General features: G+C 38.9%; 2 protein-coding genes and 1 non-coding gene across 4 annotated transcripts; 1 reads left to right on the forward strand and 2 right to left on the reverse strand.

Annotated features, from left to right (window-relative positions):
- Positions 1-422: 422 nt before the first annotated feature.
- Positions 423-1800, reverse strand: LOC114516592 (BTB/POZ domain-containing protein 6-B-like). Its single transcript, XM_028536119.1, has one exon. The coding sequence runs from the start codon at positions 1731-1733 to the stop codon at positions 423-425; it is 1311 nt and encodes a 436-aa protein (XP_028391920.1). The 5' UTR covers positions 1734-1800.
- An 870-nt stretch (positions 1801-2670) lies between these two features.
- LOC114516809 (hornerin-like) lies at positions 2671-14268 on the forward strand. 2 transcript variants are annotated; one of them, XM_028536393.1, is made up of 6 exons: positions 2671-5138; positions 5352-5618; positions 5811-6017; positions 6423-6560; positions 12921-13007; positions 14254-14268. In XM_028536393.1, exons 1-5 carry the CDS (start codon positions 4058-4060, stop codon positions 12980-12982), a joined length of 1755 nt encoding a protein of 584 aa, XP_028392194.1. In that variant the 5' UTR covers positions 2671-4057; the 3' UTR covers positions 12983-13007; positions 14254-14268. The 2 variants fall into 2 exon arrangements, with proteins under 2 accessions (XP_028392194.1, XP_028392193.1); XM_028536392.1 differs by lacking the exons at positions 12921-13007; positions 14254-14268 and adding an exon at positions 8474-10325.
- On the reverse strand, positions 11250-11358 carry LOC114516909. Its single transcript, XR_003686331.1, has one exon. It is a non-coding gene; the product is annotated as a U6 spliceosomal RNA (small nuclear RNA).
- Positions 14269-19903: the final 5635 nt, after the last annotated feature.

The raw sequence follows: 19903 nt of genomic DNA on the forward strand, positions 1-19903 counted from the left end.
ATACGTGTGGACGATACGCGTAACCGTAAGAATATTCTTGCGTTTTCAAATTCTCCCGGCATCGTGTGGACGGGGGCCTAACACTATTTAGGTTCCTTACGTTTCTAAATTAATATGAACTAGAGTTTATAATAAACATGCGAAATTCGGGCAATTTTCACATCAGAGGGCCCACACTTGTTATGAGCTGATGAGCATGCATTTTTAACCTAGGCCATAGTGCCAGTATCTTGAAATAACAAATAATTTCGAAGCCTGCGAGTTTGTTGTGTGTTTTGAAAGAAGCTCGCCTATTCAGAAGCACTCGGACTTCCTATGAAATACTAGTAAAGTACTCTGTCCTTTTAAACTATAACTTATAGATCTTTTGTCTGAGTGACTTGTTTTGTCTCTTCGTCATACCGGAGGAGGATATTTCGCCTCTATAACAGCGACAAAAATATTTTGTAAAACTGACCTCTATTTACGCTTGTACCATATGTGCCACCACCAGAGAGTGCCTTTTTGTAAGTGACGTTAATTTCGTCAGATTTCACGTATGATTTTCCACTTGTACCAAAATAAGAACGTGGTCCTTTTATGGTCGCAATTATTGTGACATCTTCATCAGGTAGTAGAGACATTGCCTTTGACAACATGACGTCATATCCCCAGACACCGTCATCGTCTTGTTCCGAATTATAAGTTCCTGTTACCGTTTTATCTTTGATCGTGAATGTTACTTCATACTTGCCAGAATCAGCATTGCCAAACAAACGAACACCGTGAAAAGAAACTGCTTTTTTCTTAACAGAAAAAATGAGAGCATCGGGATTTCCTTTGTAACTCCAGCTGTCGGTAGTGGGCATGGCCAAATCTTCAAGATTAAATCTGCTAAAACCAACTACCGTGAATGCAGATCGTCTCCTTCGTAGACTCTTCCATTTTGAGTCAGCCATAACAACTCCGTTGAATTCACAGAAAATTGATACTATCTCTGTGTCTGTGAGTATTCCTGTTGCAGGAACGTAATTAGCAAAGTCCTCTTGTGACATTTCGAGAAAACGAATTTCATTCACACTATCTCCAAGAACGCGTCTTCTCGCCATTGCGTCACCCTGTATACCCTGTCTCTTACATTCACTATCCACCCATTTTAATACGGCTATGAACAAATCCACCTCTTCTATACCTAGTGTTCCTGTCTTTAACAGAGTATCGAGAGTGTGTGACCCGATTGTACAAAATGCTTCAGAGTTCACGCAGTCCAGAGTTTTCCGGGAGACAATAGCCCAGCATTTCGCTTCCAAATCGCTCTCATCAAAGTGTTTAGCTCCCTCCAAAACGGTAAAAACATTGTCAGGCTTAATGCTTGTCTCTAGAACCTTGCAACATTTATCCGCCAGAGATGGAATGAGATATTTCTTAGCCAAGTTCATAATTCCAATCGCGTTTTCTGCGGTAATTTCGCAGTCGTCCACGTAGAGAAAACGAAGAAATTCCTTGAAGCTTTGTTCGTCCGCGTCCTTAATGCGAATAGGAGACTCTTTCTGAGCCAAATCTCCGTAAAACATGGCAAAGAACGCAGCACTGCTCGTTGCTAACACATATTTGTGTGCATGGAATACACGATGACTTGTCTCACCACAGACAAATGATACGTCGCTCATCAATTCGTTATCGAACATAAACGCGTTTCTTTGCAAAACCGTTGTCTTACTAGATTGCCAATCGTCGTGATATTTCGAGGCCATGGTCTTTTGTAATTGTAGTCTGTAAAATGGCGTAAAACTCAACGTTTATCAGCAACTTTCGTTTATGTTTCAGAGATATATAAAAAGACGGAAGTGATGTACGCGTCACACAACCTTGCATGTTCCCGGGGTAACGAAGTTGCGCATCACCAGGGCCCTCTCGTTACGCAGAAGTTGATTTCAAAACGAGAGATTACTTGCTGTTTTAAGAGGCAGCGACTCGTTCGCTTAGCGAGACAGCCCAGTGCGGGGCCGGGATTAATTCGTCATGTGTTTATATTATATTCAACGCCGTTCCAAGAACAAATTTGAAATTTCGACATCTTCATTTGCTAAACAATTTCAACTATTTATAGTATTATAGTAAGTTGCCTGTTATGCATGTTTGGTAGGTAAGTATTTTATACATTTATTTATACCATAGTCATAGATAATAGAGACCTTATCAGATTTACGTTTACGGCGAACGCCAAACCGCTAACAAACTTTGTGTTTTAACTCCACTATGTTAAAGTCAGTGCAGAAATATTGCTTAATTACAAACGTTCTACAAAAAGCTTGTGATGCTCAGCAGTAATGTCAGAAAGCAATAGGCTATTTCTAATGTATTTAGAAAAGCAGCTAATTCAGCTTTGCCGTATATGTTTCACGTTTGCCGTATAAAATTTAATCCTTGAACGACTGCATACACCCTCAGCCGTTCAAGCTCATAATGGCACAAGGTATTAGCGTGGGTTATATTGTTTAATGTTTGTATATGAGCACGAAACATGCTGGAAATTTTACATAGGACAAGCATTTGACCATTAAAACAGTGTGGTTATCCATGTCAAAATATTTGACATCTTAACCAAAGCGTGGTTATATTGTTTATTGTTTGTATATGAGCACGAAACATGCATGCAACTTTACATAGGACAAGCATTTGACCATTAATTAAAACAGCGTGGTTATCCATGTGATGTCAAATATTTTCACATGGTTTTTACGATCATTTTCTTTGAATTACTTTAAATTCTCTTTGACGAAATCAGTACTTTGGGAAGATTTTGGAAATGTTTTCATGAATTAAGGTGGAACTACTCCGCTGTGCAATATGAGCGCTTTCTCATATTGCTGTCGCCATTTTTGAATTCTTCCAATGCTTGGCAGCATGGAAGGAAATTTGTCCAAATTCTAGTCACTTCAGAGACCATTAAAAGCTGCAAATTACAATTTAACTGACAAATAATATGGCATACCAAAATACAGGTAAATCTGATCTATATATGTTAAAGATCGGATAAAGTTTTGAACCGATTCACTTTTAAAGTGATGTACGAATATATCTGACATCTGAAACGAAACGAAGATGGATTGGCATATGCCATTTTTTAAACGATATATGATACGATCTTTTAGATAAATAATTACAAATAGAATTGAAAATTGTTTTAAAAGTGCTTGATATAATGTTTCTCACCTCAGTCACCTGTCTGCATGATTTTAGTAGCTGAGATATGTGTGTTTATATGCGTTAAACCATATTTGTTTATTTCATAGACATGGTTAAACTATGTCTCTACGTAAGATAAGACATTCATTCAGAGCTATGCCTACACCTCCATTTGTTCGTTTGCATTGAAAATTCAAAATAGACTTTAACCTGCAGACACAAAGCAATTATAGAATACCTCGCCAACCTAACTCTTAGGCCTTAGCAGTGAATGGCATTTAGAACTACCTTGTTTTATTTTACCTGATGCATGAATTGGACTTTCACAGAGCAAGAATAAACACTATTTTTGAAGAAAAGGGCAGTTCTATTCACTAAAATCAATCCCTATAACAGATCTTAAACATAATGCATTGTTTGCCTGGTATTCTATAATTGTACTGCAGGTACACCAACGCTTATCATAATTTTCTATACATCAGATTATTTTAATGTGGAAAACTTTCATGCATTTGTTATGGTCTAAAAGTGATATTTGTGAGTTAAAACAAGTGCTTCTCAATAGTATTGAGCTAACAGGTTATTGTGCATTGCCTGGCAAATATTCTTACCCTTTTACTTATATTATAATTTCTTGCACCACTACATATGCCAACAATTTTGATCTATTCCCAGTTTTATCCTTTGTGAATTGTCTTCATTGCAAACTGGTCCACTTAGTATATATACAAGAAAGCAGGGGCAGTGGGTGGGAATTACAAGTTTTCAACTTGTGTTAATGTGATATTTTTATGTCAAAATCTTCATAGGGTATCGCCCTGGAAATCCAAATTATGGTTCTGGTCCAGATTTATCTGGTGGAATTAGCTATCCACCACCTAGGCTACCAATGCCCTTATATCAACCTTTTGACCAACCTTTTGAAAAACCTACCCCGGCATACCCACCTACAGGGTCATACGGAGCCATTGGGGACCCTGTCATACCCACAGGCGTGGGTTATCCGCAGAGCGGGTATGATACAGGACAGTTTATTTCAACACCACAAGAACCCAACTGGCAAGGTTATGATGGTTGTGGTGATGAGAAGTTCACCAATCATGGAGGATATGATAATTCAACCCACAACTTTTACTCACAAGATAATGCTCCTCCTAGCAACCAGCCTGAAGGGTTTGATCCAGGCTTTTCAAACAGCAGGGGTGGACTTGCAACAAGAGGCAACCAGGGACATTGTGGTATGCAACACAGTAGAGGTGGATTTGATGGGTTTGATGGGTTTACCAGAGGTGTAAGGGGTGGTAATAGGGGGCAGTATGGTGCAGGTCGGGGTACTGGTAGGGGACAATTTAATACAGGGGCTAGAGGCAGGGGTCCACATGGTGGTGGCAATGGAAATAGGGGAAGAGGACAATATGAAGGGGGCTATAGGGGTAGAGGACAGGCTGATTTTGTAAATAGGGGTAGGGGACAAACCCGTGGTGCTAATCGAGGAAGAGGGCAAATTAATGGTGTAAGGGGCAGGGGACAGCCTGATGGGGGAGAGAAAGGCAGAGGCCTGTCTGATGTTGCAAGTAGAGGTCAAGGGCAGTTTCATAATAATAGGGGCAGGGGGCACTTTATTGGTATGAACAGAGGAAGAGGGCAATCTGATGGGGGTATTCGTGGCAGGGACCAGATGGGTGGAACTGTTGGAAGAGGATGGGTTTCAGGAGGAACACAGGATTTAGGGCAAGAGGCAGCCATTGGTAGATGCCGGGCTGTCACAAGAGGTCGAGGCCAGGATGCATCAAGTGGACGAGGTCATGGGCAAATTGTTGGCGATGGAAATGGGCAAACTTCGACAATTGGCAGAGGACAGCATGGAAGGGGGCAACCTGAGGGAACAAGGGGGGTGGGAGCAACAAGCAGAGGCCGTGGAAGAGCTGATGGTGTTCCAACTGGTGCTAAAGCCACTAAACCATTTATAAGTGAGTTTGTTTATCTTTCTTAAGAAGTTAATTGTCGATATTTAAACCTTACCGCCGGCTAAAATATATCTATTCTTCATTTTACTTTTAACCCATCTATCCTTTACTTTATTTTTACATCATAAATCTAGTCTGCTTAACTTAAGATCACCTGGCGGGGTTTCATTTCATACAAAAACAAACTAAACACTTATCATAATGCATTTTTTCTAGTGTTAACTGGCGAGGGTTTTATTTCATACAAAAATAAGCTCCAAGAGTTTGCTCAGAAGAATCACAAACCCGTCCCTCAGTATTCGTCTCGAAAAACTGACATGGGCTACACGGCCGACGTGTGTGTGGACAATCAGATGTTCTCGTGTCTGCAGACGGAACGAGAGAAAAAGGACGCTGAACAGAGCGCTGCTTTCGAGGCTTTAAAATGCCTGGGATTTATCGATGCAAATGAATCGTTCACGGCTAAATTAGGCTCTGGTAAAGGTAAGGTAGCCACTGTGTTCATATGCAGGGTTTATATAAAGAAAGGGTCTGGGGCCTGTTGTTCGAAGCCAATTTAGCTCGATGAACTCTAAGGGCCCGTGCACAGTTGATCGTCAGACAGGAGCGAGAACGTCATAATCTACACTGAAGGTGACTTTTGCGTTTCTGTATCTTGTATTTTCTGTGTTTTAGCTAAAAAGAGACCGTCGGACGAACGAGAAGATTCCGTGTCAACCCCAAAATTTGCCAAACAAGAACAACCGTCGCCCGTTCTGGGTTCGCAGTCGTATAAAAGCAAAATCAACGAAGCCGTGATGAAAATGAAACTAGGCCCGCCAACCTATGATACCATAAGAACGGCTGGCGGATTTCTAAGCACACTTGTTTTGAATGGACAATGTAAGTAAGAACGGTCGACCAAACACTCCAGGGAACCAGTTGTATTCACTAATCACTATTTTTACTAAATCCCATGATGCTGTGCGCACGCATTCCTTGCGGTACTAAATCCCGCCAAAATCAAAACAAGAATGTCGCCATTTTGATTATTTTAGTACCCCAAGGAATGCGCGCGCACAGCATCATGGGATTTAGTGAAAATAGTGAATAGACTTGTTAACTTTTAACCGCATGTAGTTAAGAACGGAATTGGCCAATTAGAGATGTGTATTCCTGAGTTAACTAGGATTTAACCATGCAAAATGTAGTTAAAGAGTTTTATGACAACAGGCCGACAGAAGACTACAAATATACCTCCAAAAAAGTGAAAAACTTACCTTGCTTTTTGCATTATTTTCTTTTCAGTATATCAAGGGGTGGAACGGCACGGAACGAAGAAACTGGCGGAGCAACACGTTGCCGAGATCGCTTTTAAGCAACTGGATACAAATCATAAAATGCCGATAAAGCAAGAAGGTTTTATCTTGGACAATACGACTGAAAGTAAGTCCTAAGTTATGTCTTCAACATGTTGATATTTATATTTCCCGCTGACCAGCCTCCTTCTAAAAACCATGACCAGTCGACAATTTAAAAAAGCAAAGTAAAAAACAAATTCCGAATGAAACAAGACATCTCGAGAGTCAAAATATGAATCAAACAAGACACAGGTTGAGACTGTAAATTTCAACTTCATTTCAAAGTCATCTTCAGACATGCAGACTTTGAAATAAAATCGAAAATTTACAGTCTTAATCTGTGTCTGTTTGATTCACATTTTGATTCTCAAAATGTCCTGTTTATTCGGAATTTGTTTCCCAGGCTTCTTCCAAGGTCCGTCCGTACTTATCTGAGATATCCTGCAGCGGATAAGACGGTATTTTGTTAGGTATTTTGACCCGACTTCTACATGCACGCGCCAAATAAAACGCGTTAATTTACTCGGCGGTATGGATTCTTTTTGGCGCGCGAAAAAGTCGCGGTATTTATCACAGGCGTGCTTTCCGCCCTTGCAATACATTTCGGCAGGTTAAAGTCTGTTCACACGATCCAATTTTGTCGAATTCAATTCACTCCTGATGGATGGAATGTTGTCTGTTGATTCATAAAGCGGTACTGCGTTTGCTTCGGTTGAAGTCAACAGCTTTAAAAACCATCCATCAGACGTGAATTGCATCCGAATGATTTGGATGGTGTGAACAGACCTGTAAACTTTTCTTCAACTGTAATTTCGAGGCAGGGAGATTGAAAATCGTGGCAAATCTGTTAATGTAAACCTGGGCCTGGGGCCAATTGTATGAAAGTCGAATAGCGCTATCCACCGGATAGTAGATTTTTCATTCGCTCTAAAATCACCCGTTCTTGCATGGCTGAAACTTTGATTAAACCTTAGTGTACCTAAATTAAGAATCATCTTTAATAATTGTTGCTTCCAACGCTAAAATTTTACCGCTTTTCAAGCATTTCCAGAAAGGTTGAAAAAAATATTATCCGGTGGATAGCGCTATCCAGCCTTCGTACAACCGGCCCAGGGGCTGGTTGTATCAAGCCCGTTTAACTTAAACGGCGGATGAGTCAAAATTAAATAACACTCTTACAACTCTCTTGAACGAGTCAACTTGAATATTATGCACTGAATATGTAGTTGTAAACATTATCTTTGTCTTAAGGTTATAAAGACATTTTGTTTGCTTGTTGAATAAAACGATAGACTTGATTACTATTTTGAACTTAACCACCGTTTAAGCTAAACGGGCTTGATACAACCGACCCCAGGCCTTCACCCAAATCTATAATTTATAGACCTTTATAAAGGCGGATTACCATTCCGTACAAAATGTAGCGGGATCCATTTTTTTCAATCACTTTCCTTTAAAATACAGACAGTCGTGCGGAACTTATCCCATTAGACGAACTTGACTAAAACCTGTTTTCCACTTGGCGAATTTATTCGTGCGATGCGAAGCGATATCTGAAATCCAGTGATGTAATTGGTTTGCGAAAAAATTCGCCGCGAAATCGCTTTCTGTTCGCGCGAATAAATTCGCCTTGTGGAAAATGGGCTAAACCACAATAAAGAAATCGATCGATCACGCAACATTTCGCACTGAATGGAAATCCGTCTTTAAACGTGTGTGCTGTGACGTAGTTTGTGGATAAGCTTGTTCCTGATTGGTCAACCGGGCGCATTGGGCAATCAGGAGCTTGCTTTGCCCCCAAAATACGTATAAAAGGCAGACTTTTTATTAGGGATTAATAGCACTCGTGATGTTTGAAAATGTTGCCGAATTAGACTTGCCCCAGTGGCTCGTCCAATTTTGGTAAAATTTTCAAACATCCCTGATACCTATTAATCCCGAATTGTACACGGCATCTCATGATTACCTATGCCAATATAACGACTGTGTTCTGTATAGATGCCGTTATAAATACGCCCGACTCAAACATAGTGATTTCTGCATCAACTTCAAAAGCAGCCAGCACGGGCCCCAAAACGAAACCCACGAAAAACATCGTGCAAGAATATTGCCAAAAGAATGGATGGCAGATTCCCATATATAATACAGTTAAGGACGCTGGTATGGTCATTGCGACCGTTACTGTAAATGGCGTTGAATACGTGGGCACGCCTCATATTTTGAAGAAAACCGCTGAACAGAATGCAGCGAAGAAAGTCTGCGAACAGCTAGGTCTAAAGTGACCTAGGTCTAAAATGACGTGCTGCATTAAATGTTTGCATTAATTGTTTCGTTAACGTTATATACGAATATTTCTGTTCAACGTAACCGTTAAATATCGTAATTCGCTGACAGTCGATTGTTTGTGCCTTTGTGAATACAGAGTTTCAGATTGCGGTAACATTTGATAACGGAAAACCGCGAACCTCGATTAAGGCGTAGCGTCTCGAGAACATTTCGGAACTTCAGATTCGTTACAACTGCGAAATCTAAAAGACTTTTTTATAAAACATCTGTTACTACAAACTCGCATTAATACGCCGTTTCGTTTACAGTAGCGTAGCCAGCCTGTCGATTTGTCTCGTTATGCTAATAGGGGGATTTAGCATGAGGACGTGAACGTCAAAGATGACGTGAAAATGGCAAGTAAATGGCGTGGAGTGTCCATATTTGGGCGCATCAAGCCATTTATTCGCCATTTTCACGTCGTCTTTGACGTTCACGTCCTCGTGCTAAATCGCTCTAATATTTTGGTGTTCACTGAGGTTGGTATATAGCATTTCTTAAAAATCGACAGCTTGAAACTGACGGGTAAATCCATAGAAATGATAGACATAGATGTCTATTATTTCTATGTGTGAATCTTTTTAAATTGGAACGGCCTTTTCGATCCAGTACCTTTTAGCTCATTTGGCATGAAGAACTGTTCGATTTGAAAAGATATAACTTAGAGCTAACGGTGGCTGCAGAGGTTTCTTGTCTTCCGTTGTCAATTAAAGGCGGTGTGTTACACTATGCAACTTTCCTTGCAACTTGCAATGCAATTCTACTCCTGAGGCATCTAAAGTTGACAAATACGAACATTTCGTGCGCTCTGCTAACGTTTTCTTAGCATTTCGAACACTCCTTACAAATTAACATCGCTCAAAATTGTCATTGCACTGCAACTTGCAAGGAAGATTGCATAGTGCATATAACAGCGCCTTAAAAGCGCCAATCTGAAACAGGGGTGCCAGATTAGTAACTGAATAAATTAGCCAAACAAAAAAATCAAAGACTTCTTTACACTTGCAATTTTGCTTCGATATTTTCTTGTGATGGATGTGAACGCGCGAGTTTGTTATGAATGCTCTGGTTTATACGTGCCCAAACTTAACATTCATAACTTATCCGCTTATTCACATCGATCACAAGAATTAATGATTTCGCAGCTGAAGTCGTAGCAAAAATTGCATGTGTAAACGAGCTCTCGCACAATTCTTTTAAAGCCAGTTCCCATGGGCGATTCTCTTCTTTTGACTGATGTGAACGAGTGAACAACTGTAATGAATAACTTGTTTTAAAATGCCTAAATTTTCTCAACATTCATTACATATCTGTTCTTTCACATCTTTCAAAAGAAGAAAATCGTACCTAAGTTGCATCAATATCGTCTTTGGGAAGTGAACTTTAGTTTCTCGCTTGTGGAATGGCTGTGTTTGAGTTTATAAATAATGGTAAAAGAACTATTTGTTGTTTTTATTGTCGAGTAAAATTTATACAACTTGAGATACTGTAAAAATTTCCAATGGCCTTAGAATACTTATTATATACAGCGCTATTCATTTAATAGATATATATTATTATATACATTATGCTATTTCTGTCAGTATATAATGATAAATTTAACAGAACAACGCAACAAGTGATTAATAATTTCCTTTTGGGAACACCTGTTCCCCTAATCCTAACCTAATCTCAACGAAAGAATTACCCATTTCTCAATCGGGTACTGGGTCTAGTCGTGAACCGCAAAGCATTTATGGTCTGTTTGGAGGGACAGGAAATGTAATCATTGTAATCATTTGTACCTCCAAACAGTCCATAGATGCTTTGCGGGTCGCAACCTGACCCAGTACCCTGCTCGATTGGGAAATGGATAATTCGTGTCTCGGCCCGAGCGGTTGAGATCTCTTTACACGCCTGGAGTGAGTAAGCCGGCTTCAGCTATTTCCATGATCTCGTTAAAATCCTGAGTAAAGGGGATTGGTGACCATCCAAAACCGCACGGTGAGAGACATTTGAGTGATATCTGGTGTAAATGCGGTTTAAGAACTGTCTAACTACAACAAAAACGCTTCTCGAGGTTTCGACCTTCAAGAACCTTCGTCAGGAAAGTTAGTATGACGACTAACTTATACTATGTGTCACTAAATTACACTAAGTGTGACTAAATTATATTAAGTTCCTGAGTCATACTAACTATTACTGACGAAGTCTCTTAGGTCTAAACATCGAAGTGTGTCTTTTTTAGTCAGTTGTCGTACCACATTTGATGAAAAGACATGAGCAGATTCAATGTTCGATTATAGTCATGCGGTTTTGGGATAAACTTAGAAATTCTTAGAAAGCGCGTTAGGAGAGAACGCGCCTAGGCTTATATAAACTTCTGCCACAAAAGATCAAAGTATTTCCTATCGATGATATTATGGCGTGCGAATATACATTTAAATAAACTCGCAATTGAAAAGAGTTTAAAAATTTGGAACGCTTCACGAAATTGCGTGTCATCCTTGCGCCAGGGGCCCATGCTAATCTTCTCTGTATCGTTCCAATTTTATTATATGTACTGCACAAGGCAGCACATCTACAATTATCACGAACCTGTATTTATCTAGTAAATACTAACGCTTTTTCACGCTTGTGGGAGGCTGTTGTCAAAGACGCTCGTATTACCGCGCAAGATATTGGCAAGATTTTCCTGCAAAAACTACACAAACTTTTCTTTGGACTTTTGTTTTGATAAAATCTGCTTAGTTTACTTGATTGGGAATTTTTTCTGATAAAATCGAATAAATTTTTGAGCAAGCACTCCAGACGTGCGCATATTAGTTTTTGGTCGTCATGAAAACGTTGCTACAACGTTGTCATTCGTGGGGGAGTACGCTGACTTAATGACTGCCGGCTCGGCTACCTGGCAACAGTCTCTGAGGCATGTACTGAGTAAAATACGGTTTGTTGAAATTTCAGAATTGCTGAAACCAAGCTATTTCGGGTCAAATCATGTATGATATAAATACATCCAGATCGCGGTGCGATTTTCTTCGTTTAATAGAGCAAGCGAGCGATGTTAATTACGAATACTGTGAGGCATAAGTGATCTTATTTAAACATCCGTAACTTATCCGCTCGTTCACATCTATCAGAAGAAGAAAATCGTTTATGTCTTAGCAGAATTACAAATTTAAACGAGCCTTTATGTCGTCCGGCGGGAGTGAAACCTTTATATACGCCTCGACGGTTTTGGAGCAGTTTTAACACCTGTTTCGGTCTGGCTCCCTTTGTAACCTGCATGTCATGCACTTGTAATTTAGTCGAAAGATAAGAAAGTCCACATACCAAAATCAAATCCCATATATATAGGAATTAGGAAGTCCATACCATAATATTTTATTTGTCTGTATATATCTATAAACTGTTATATATAATGGGACAATACTAGTATTCTATAAACAATCTTCTGAATCGAGCCTTTTGGTCTTAAACCGAGAATTTGGGTTAGAATCAGTCGAATATTTTTATTTTAAGAGGGTTTCTAATAATTTTCAGAATGGCCGATATCTTTGACAATAATATTGGGAATATATATAATTTGTATATATATTGAGATATTAATTTGTATTTGCTCGCAGACCCGACATGGCGTGCAGTATACACTTATAGAATATATCGATTTTTGTTGTTTTCTTAACCGGCGTCTCTTTTGATCGATTTCACGTCAAACCTCAATTACCCCTGACAATCGAGTTGGACGTCTTTAGACAAAGTATAAATTTCCCTCTACACATCTCGAGTTTTAAAGAGAGAAATAATTTATAAGGTAGAATACACACGCTTCTTTTCTCTTTCCATGCAATCCTGGCCATTCCTTCTCGACGTTTACGGGTAAATTGCTTTGGACAATCGAGCAACGTCGTGCATACAACCATAGATCATTATTTAATATAGAAAGCTACTAATTTGCGACTTAAAATACGCGATGTTGATTGGCCCCTGCGACGCGGTCGCGCTAAAATATCTTGACAGCCACGAGACGTGAGAGCCAATTTCGTTGGGTGGCAATAGTCATTTCTCAATTGCCTAACCTGCCCTCGCACTCAGAATTTTTTGCTCAATTCCTCGTTAATAAAATTGTTCTTTCCCACAGGAAAGGAATTACGGTTTTTCGAAATCTGTGTGCTGCTGTTCGATATTCGTATTTGTATATAAGTGGACATTGGAACGAGTGCAAAAGGTTTGTTGAAATTTTTTTTCTTTTTTTGCGACAAGAGGCTTCGTCCACGACTTGCGATTAAGCGGGTGGGTCATTGTCTCTTTATTTCTTTGTTAAACATATTTATTTACGCGCTGTGGCTCTTAAAGAGTTTTTGAAGTATTCGACTGTGATGTTCAATTGCCATGCAATCCGTACGGTACACAGATATATTTGCGTTTCTTCTTAATGAACTTGGCCTTTTTAGCCTTCGCTTATACTGTAGCCAATTTTTAAATTGATTTCTCTATACAGGATACAATGATAATCGGAATTAAGTAATGAGATTTATCGAATAACAGCAATTATTGGTTTCAAATCATTCTGCATTGAGATGATAACTTATAGCTATACAAACCGCACGGCTGGCGGTTGCCAAATCTTTGTCGCTTGGGGCACAGTTGTCAATGTTTTTTTTTTAAATTTGTAATATCAATAGTTTTTCATTTGGTTTGATCATATACACGAAACAAATGTCATTTGCTGAGCATTTTGGCCGCCGTTAACGCGTTCTGATGTAAACAAATATTACCAACGCATGTATACTATTTACTTGATCTGTTAAAAATATACATGGGGAATATTATTCACAGGGTGTCTAAAAAACCTAAATCAAACTTTAACACCTGTGATGTATTCTTTTTTGTGTCTAACGTCTGTTAACTCTAATAGTTCACGAAAGAGGAGTTATTTAGCTTTCTGTTAACATGATCCAATTTCATGGGATCCATGCATGCAATTCATTTTTGACGTATGGAATACAGTCTATTATTTATAAAGCTGTATACTGCTTTTGCATTGGTTTATATTGATTCGCTGCTCATGTACATTGCAAGGCAATAGGCTATAAAACATCCTTCAGAAGTAAATTGTCCAACTACTAAATATAATCTTACCTTAAATTGCCAGTCGAAAACCGCATTCTTAATTCCACCTTTGAATTGTCGCTAATACATTGTTATTAGCGCATATATGCACGCTCATAAAAATATATTTTGAAAAATGGTAGTGATGGGTGGTGATTTTTCTTTCAAAATTTGAGAGTGATTTACTTTTTCTAATATTTTCTGGCGGAGGGTTCCATGCAAATGGCATTTCCTAGGAAATATGGCTCGGGGGGGGGCAATTTTCCTGGGATTCCGGCTCTTTCATGTTGCTCGTCTTTGGCTTTGGCAGACGTAGAGTACTACTTGAGCTGTCACTCGACGCGGTTTTATTACTATTTTAGTCGCTTACGACTGTAAAAGATTGAAATTCAAGGTCTTTCAGTCAAGTGGAGAACTGTTACGTGGTGATTGAAATTTCCCTCACAATGAGAAGTTGAGAAAGAGTACACTTAGATATGAAGACAGAACTAGACCATGCATGCTGGCGCGTAAAAAATATATGTCCATTGACTATATATAGGTAGAGAGATTATATATATATAGCAACTCTTTTATAGGCGACCGAGCAAAATGATAACTTGGTTTTTACTGTGCTTGACACTTGTTCCAGGTCTATATATCAATTCCTATCCCTCTACCCGCGTGTGTTTGCGGCGAAATATTGGCCTTGTGAATTAAGGCATGACAAACAATCTTCTGAATAACGGAAACGGTCACTTTTTGAGCACTCGAAGATAAGTGTTGTTCTTCGTATTCAATCGTCAATTTTTTGTTTTCTGCGTGCATGTTGTACGAATCTTGCACACAGATTTCTGAAGCAGCAATCGTTGGCTTCTGACTATACACTATGGCTTCGAAATGAACTGATAGGATCTATTATCGACGAGTTATTCGGTCCTAAGTTCCCAAATACACACTGGTAATCCATCAACATTTTGATGAAGCTCTCATTTGGGTGCTGACATCACTAAGTGTCGTTTATAATAACAGTTTAGCAGTCTTCATAATGGATACCCCACTGGTCACTTGAGAACTGTCAACATCTGGCATTAATCTAGAACGTTCAACCCAAAACAATATCGTGGGAGATTAGTTTTGCAGGAAATATTGTTCTGAAAGCACTTTCTAAAACCAGGATCTAAGGAACTGGATTAGGAAGATTCACGTTTAAAATATATAACCTGGATTGAGATTATAGCCTGAATTTTTTGATGTTTTTATATATGCTATAAACTATAAAGCATTATTCTAAAATAAGGATTTATAAACAATATAGTCATTAAAAATTGTGTAGAATGAAGAGTGACGTTTGAAATCTAAAACTGAGGTCGAATTCTCATCAACATGGGATAATGATGACACGGTCAGATGTTTTGCTAACTGAATTTTGTAACTGCTGAGTATATTTATTTTAAGTATTTTAAAAAGTTTAAAACCCGTTTTATTTATGTTATACCAGCTGACCGCTGACGTGCTAAAATGTAACTGATTTGATTTTTGAAATTGTGGGTCCTTCTCTAAAATGATGATCCGAGTATTCTTTTCGAGCTGTTACTGTAAATCTCGGCCATTCCATGCATGAAAGACATGGAAAATGTTTAATTTCTTTCCTACAAAAGGTTTTTTGTTTACTCTCCTAGTCTCCATTTGAAATGGCTGTCCATGCAGAAAGTTGACCATGGACATATTTCATTGTGTTCATTATACTGATTGTGGGGCTTGCCCGGCCCTCTGTAGAGGCATGTTGTAAAACGTGGACTGGACTATGGGTTGGACTGGAGTTGTAAACTATGGACTGGACTGGACTGAACTTGTCAACGTTTTACATGCATGCCCTCTATCGATCACCTGTCGGAAATGTTTGCACCATTTGTTCTTTGTCGGAAACACCCGTACCCCGACAGGGTAATATTATCCTAAATGTGAAGAAAACACTCTGTTGACATATTACACCGGATCTATCCAAAATGCAGAGAATATATACTGACATCTAATTCGATTAACGTTTGACATCTAGCAACCCCCGATATCTGTTTTTGGAACGTTCAACAAAGAGCTCCTCCCCAAAACCGTCCCGTCATGCATTGTCATCTCGTTATCAATAACAATTCATTGCAACTTTCGAATGGACCTTAGTTGCTTTTGAATTGGCTGTATATTAATATCTATATATAGCTAGGGTTGGGCTTTAGCCCCTCCCAACTTTTGCTGAATATGTAAATAACCACAATAACTTATCCAATTTATTCAACTCCCCTATATAGCAAGGGTTCAAGAAGCGTGGTTAGATAATAAATCAGATATATCGGCTACAATTTCATCTAGATGAGCAATATCCTTCACTTAGTGTTATCTTTCGGTGTAAAAGTCAATGAAATATAAGCACTTTCATTGACTTCCGACGTTGGATCAAATGCACATGGGAATTGTAGATTCCGTTTACCGTACGACAATTTTGAATTGACGAGGTTCAGTCCAGATTTGACTTCCACCGCGCTAGTTTAATTAATAGTATTGAGAAATCACGAACCTAACAAATACGATAACTCCATTGACAATAGATTAACCGAATCACGAGTGCAATATAGGTGAACCAAAGATAGAGCTAGCTCGCTAATATCTAATGCTATTAGTTTACATATATTTCATTACTTCTGTTATTTTCTATTTTCGACCGTCTGACAACGCTATACTTTTGAAAAGATTCTGTCTCGTATAAACACACAATGAATTGTATTTCCATGTAGCGTTAACAAGTACAGCTCAGGAAATTGCGTGCTTTGTAAACGATGAATCCTAAAACAATAAACTGAATAATTATATTCGTGTCGACTTTGACCTCTAGACCTTCTACAGTTGTAGAATTTTGTGTTTCTATCATATTTGTGTCCTCCCAGTGTTTCGAAATGTTTTTACTGAAAAAGGGACGTTAAGTGTAACTTTTAAACTTGTCAAATCAAATCGCGGTTTTCATAACTTTTGTGAACTGAATTAGATGAATATTCTTGAAAGAGATTCAGTTAAGTAATTGTATCGTTAAACGTTGCGACTAATGCACACATATGCTTGCCAAAGAATACTGCTATTAAAGCAATTTGTCGTCTGTTTTCAACTGTATGAATTTAGTACGGTATAGAAATTTGGAAGCGTTCCACCTATTCAAAAGATCAGCAGTCGTAATAAAATACGACCGCCAGAATTGGAGGTTTCCGAGTCTCTACCGAACAAATCCGAGCGACATCAGCGAGGTAGTTATTTTCCATATCACGGATTTAATGCCTATGCAAATGTATTTGAATAAAAAATAATGACAAATAATGAAAGTGGTTAGGGCAAAAAACATTTTGGCGGTACGCAAGCACATGTGGCCCGATGGGTGGTAAACAGAAGCTACACTTTCTCTTGGCCTTACCCTTCTGAGAAATTTGAGACTTGCTTTTTTGTCATTGAGCACAAAATAGACATTCAAAATAATTATCAGCTAACGATTACGTTGCGATGTTTAATAAACCTTTCCAAGTTGCCAGGGGCTACTATCTTTGATTAAAAGCTTTTAATATAGTTGTTTGATAATTGAATTAATGCCTCTGAAACATTATCTCTACCTAAGCGACGATTCACATTTTGTAGCTCTGGAGAAAAGTTCAACTGTATTCGCCAGGGCACGTGGCTATCACGCACGCAGCATTCGTGCGATAGAATACATCAGGCGATACGATTTATCGTTCATACGCAATATCCAGCCATTTCCGATGAAAATAACCTGGATAGTGGCACGAGTATAATTCTTCCTGCCGTATCACCACGGACGTCACCAAATCCTATTGTTTTGATGACCTCTTCTGAACTTCTCGATACAGAAAGAAAAATTAAAACGATTACGACCTTCGGTGTGTAAATAAAAGTAGCTAAGGTCAATTCAGAGCTCAATTTGTTATTTTTCCATTTGGCAAATCATTCCTTAATGGCAGTATGAAAAATATACAGTAACACATGCATTCATGCTCTCCATTATTGAAGTGTATATCGGTCAGGTTTCCAAAGGTTATTGAAATATCTAGAATAAGCTATTGTTTTAAAAGTGCAACTCCTCGAAACTCTAGATTGTTCTTGCTTTTGGTCACCCTTCGAGTGTTTCTGTAGAGCTTTGTTCCGACTGATCACGCTGTAGTCTTTCGCTCGTACATGCAAGCAACTTCCAAACACTCTTTCAGGAAGAAACTTCGGTCTAAACCGCGGACAAAATATATTATGCATGAATGCAGAAACGCCTCATAGCTTAGAAAAAGTAAATTTATTAAAATTCGTTCTTGCACCACCACCCGTTGCTCTAAAACCGCAGGATTCTTATAAATAGTGAATAATTGACGCGTATGCTTTATGTTTGCGTGCTCAGCTTCTCGTTTTTTTTGGTTGGTTTTTCGTATTTTTCTCGTTCAACGTGATAATAGGCTTACATGACAAAATAAACGTGGTACAATAACAGTTTATCATCATCAGATCATCGCAAGCTTAAGCGTGTTAGACGGCGGATCGCTTTTCACCAAGAGCTAAATTAGCTTTGCGAGTTCGCAAAATTAAACTGAGCCCGTTTGCACAACACAATGAAACGCGAATTTTTAAAAAAAAGAAAATGCGAAATTCGCGTCCTCTCCATCTGAGACACGTCTAGACTAAATTTATAAGAAACGTGCTCCGAAAAACAACATTTTGTAAACTCGAGATATGATAGATATGAGTTTTATGAAACAAGACAACAGTTAGCGGTGATATTTTGACTGAAACGTTTATTGTTTTGAGAATGACTTTGAAATAGAGTCGCCGAATTACCACCGCAAATTGTTATGCTGTTTTATATAAAACAACATATCTTACGTTTATACAAGATTTTGTTTTTCGGAGCATGTCTTTCCTACTTTTTATTGAATTGTTTGCTGGCGAAGATTAATAGGTGGTATAACCGAGCAAAATCTCGTAACATCTGAGTCCCGAGTCCTTGCAAGCGCATAGGTCAATGAATATAGAGACCTGATGAGAAAAAGTATATATATATATATATATATATATATATATATTGCGCGCAACACTATATATTTGGAGGATTAAAATCCACGATTTTTCCTCTTCTGAGTTTCTCAGTACTTCGATCAGTTCGATACAGTAACACTCTGTTTATTCCGAGTGAACGATTGTTTTGCATAAGCGAATTTATTGTGGTGCTTAGTTTGGAAATAATTTAGGATGACATAATTTCCTGTTAATTGTTTCAACATTGGTGTAGAGTTGCCTGCCGAGATAGGTTTGCACTGAAATTCACCCGCTCGTGTGTTTGCTGAATGCTATCTATCAGAATGCCTTTTGCTTAAGATCAGATTGACAGTTTCGCGTGTACACCGCACTGGGAAAGCCAATCCGGTGAGGCTAAGACGTTACGGCTTATGCACAAATATCCACTCTCTCTTGCGAGGTTTCCGCCAGCCGTTGTTTGTTGCGGTCTGCATGACGTAAAATGAAGGAAGAAATTGAAACTGGACATGTTGATGACACCGAGCTCGATCGGAAATGATCTTACATTAGTTGTTATTTCGTGAATCTCGTTTTGAAAGGCTACATTACATGACAAGGATCAGGTATACAAGAACCCTGCTTTTGTTTACATCCATTTCGATCCGAATGCGTTCCGTTCCGCGTGTATGCAGTCCGGTTTAATGCTTGTCAGCGATTTCTGACAGGAATATTGGCTCGAATGTTTTGACGAAATCCGAAGGAGCTTCGAGTGAAAAGTTCACTCCGTGCATGCAAGCCCGATATGCGTGACACTATCTCGTTGTTAGCGACGAACTGATATGAATACAAAACACAATAAAACGCCTCCCGCGGAGCCGTGTGTAGTGATTACCCCTTGCTACACCGTGCCGTGGTTTCCTTGGCAGGAAGAGCCATTCAGATCTCCGCATCCACGTGTCATTGGTAAACCCCTAGCGCGCGTCG

Source organism: Dendronephthya gigantea, unplaced genomic scaffold, assembly GCF_004324835.1.
Source record: "Dendronephthya gigantea isolate DGI-Jeju-01 unplaced genomic scaffold, DenGig_1.0 000006F, whole genome shotgun sequence".
Taxonomy (NCBI): domain Eukaryota; kingdom Metazoa; phylum Cnidaria; class Anthozoa; order Malacalcyonacea; family Nephtheidae; genus Dendronephthya; species Dendronephthya gigantea.

What these genes read in the sequence shown, in the direction of transcription:
- LOC114516592 (XM_028536119.1), bottom strand. Translation starts at nt 1,733, where the DNA reads ATGGCCTCGAAATATCACGACGATTGGCAATCTAGTAAGACAACGGTT.
- LOC114516809 (XM_028536392.1), top strand. Translation starts at nt 4,058, where the DNA reads ATGCCCTTATATCAACCTTTTGACCAACCTTTTGAAAAACCTACCCCG. An exon ending in TAAATTAGGCTCTGGTAAAG is followed by an intron (nt 5,619 to 5,810) that starts GTAAGGTAGCCA and finishes TCTGTGTTTTAG; the next exon opens with CTAAAAAGAGACCGTCGGAC. An exon ending in ACTTGTTTTGAATGGACAAT is followed by an intron (nt 6,018 to 6,422) that starts GTAAGTAAGAAC and finishes TTTTCTTTTCAG; the next exon opens with TATATCAAGGGGTGGAACGG.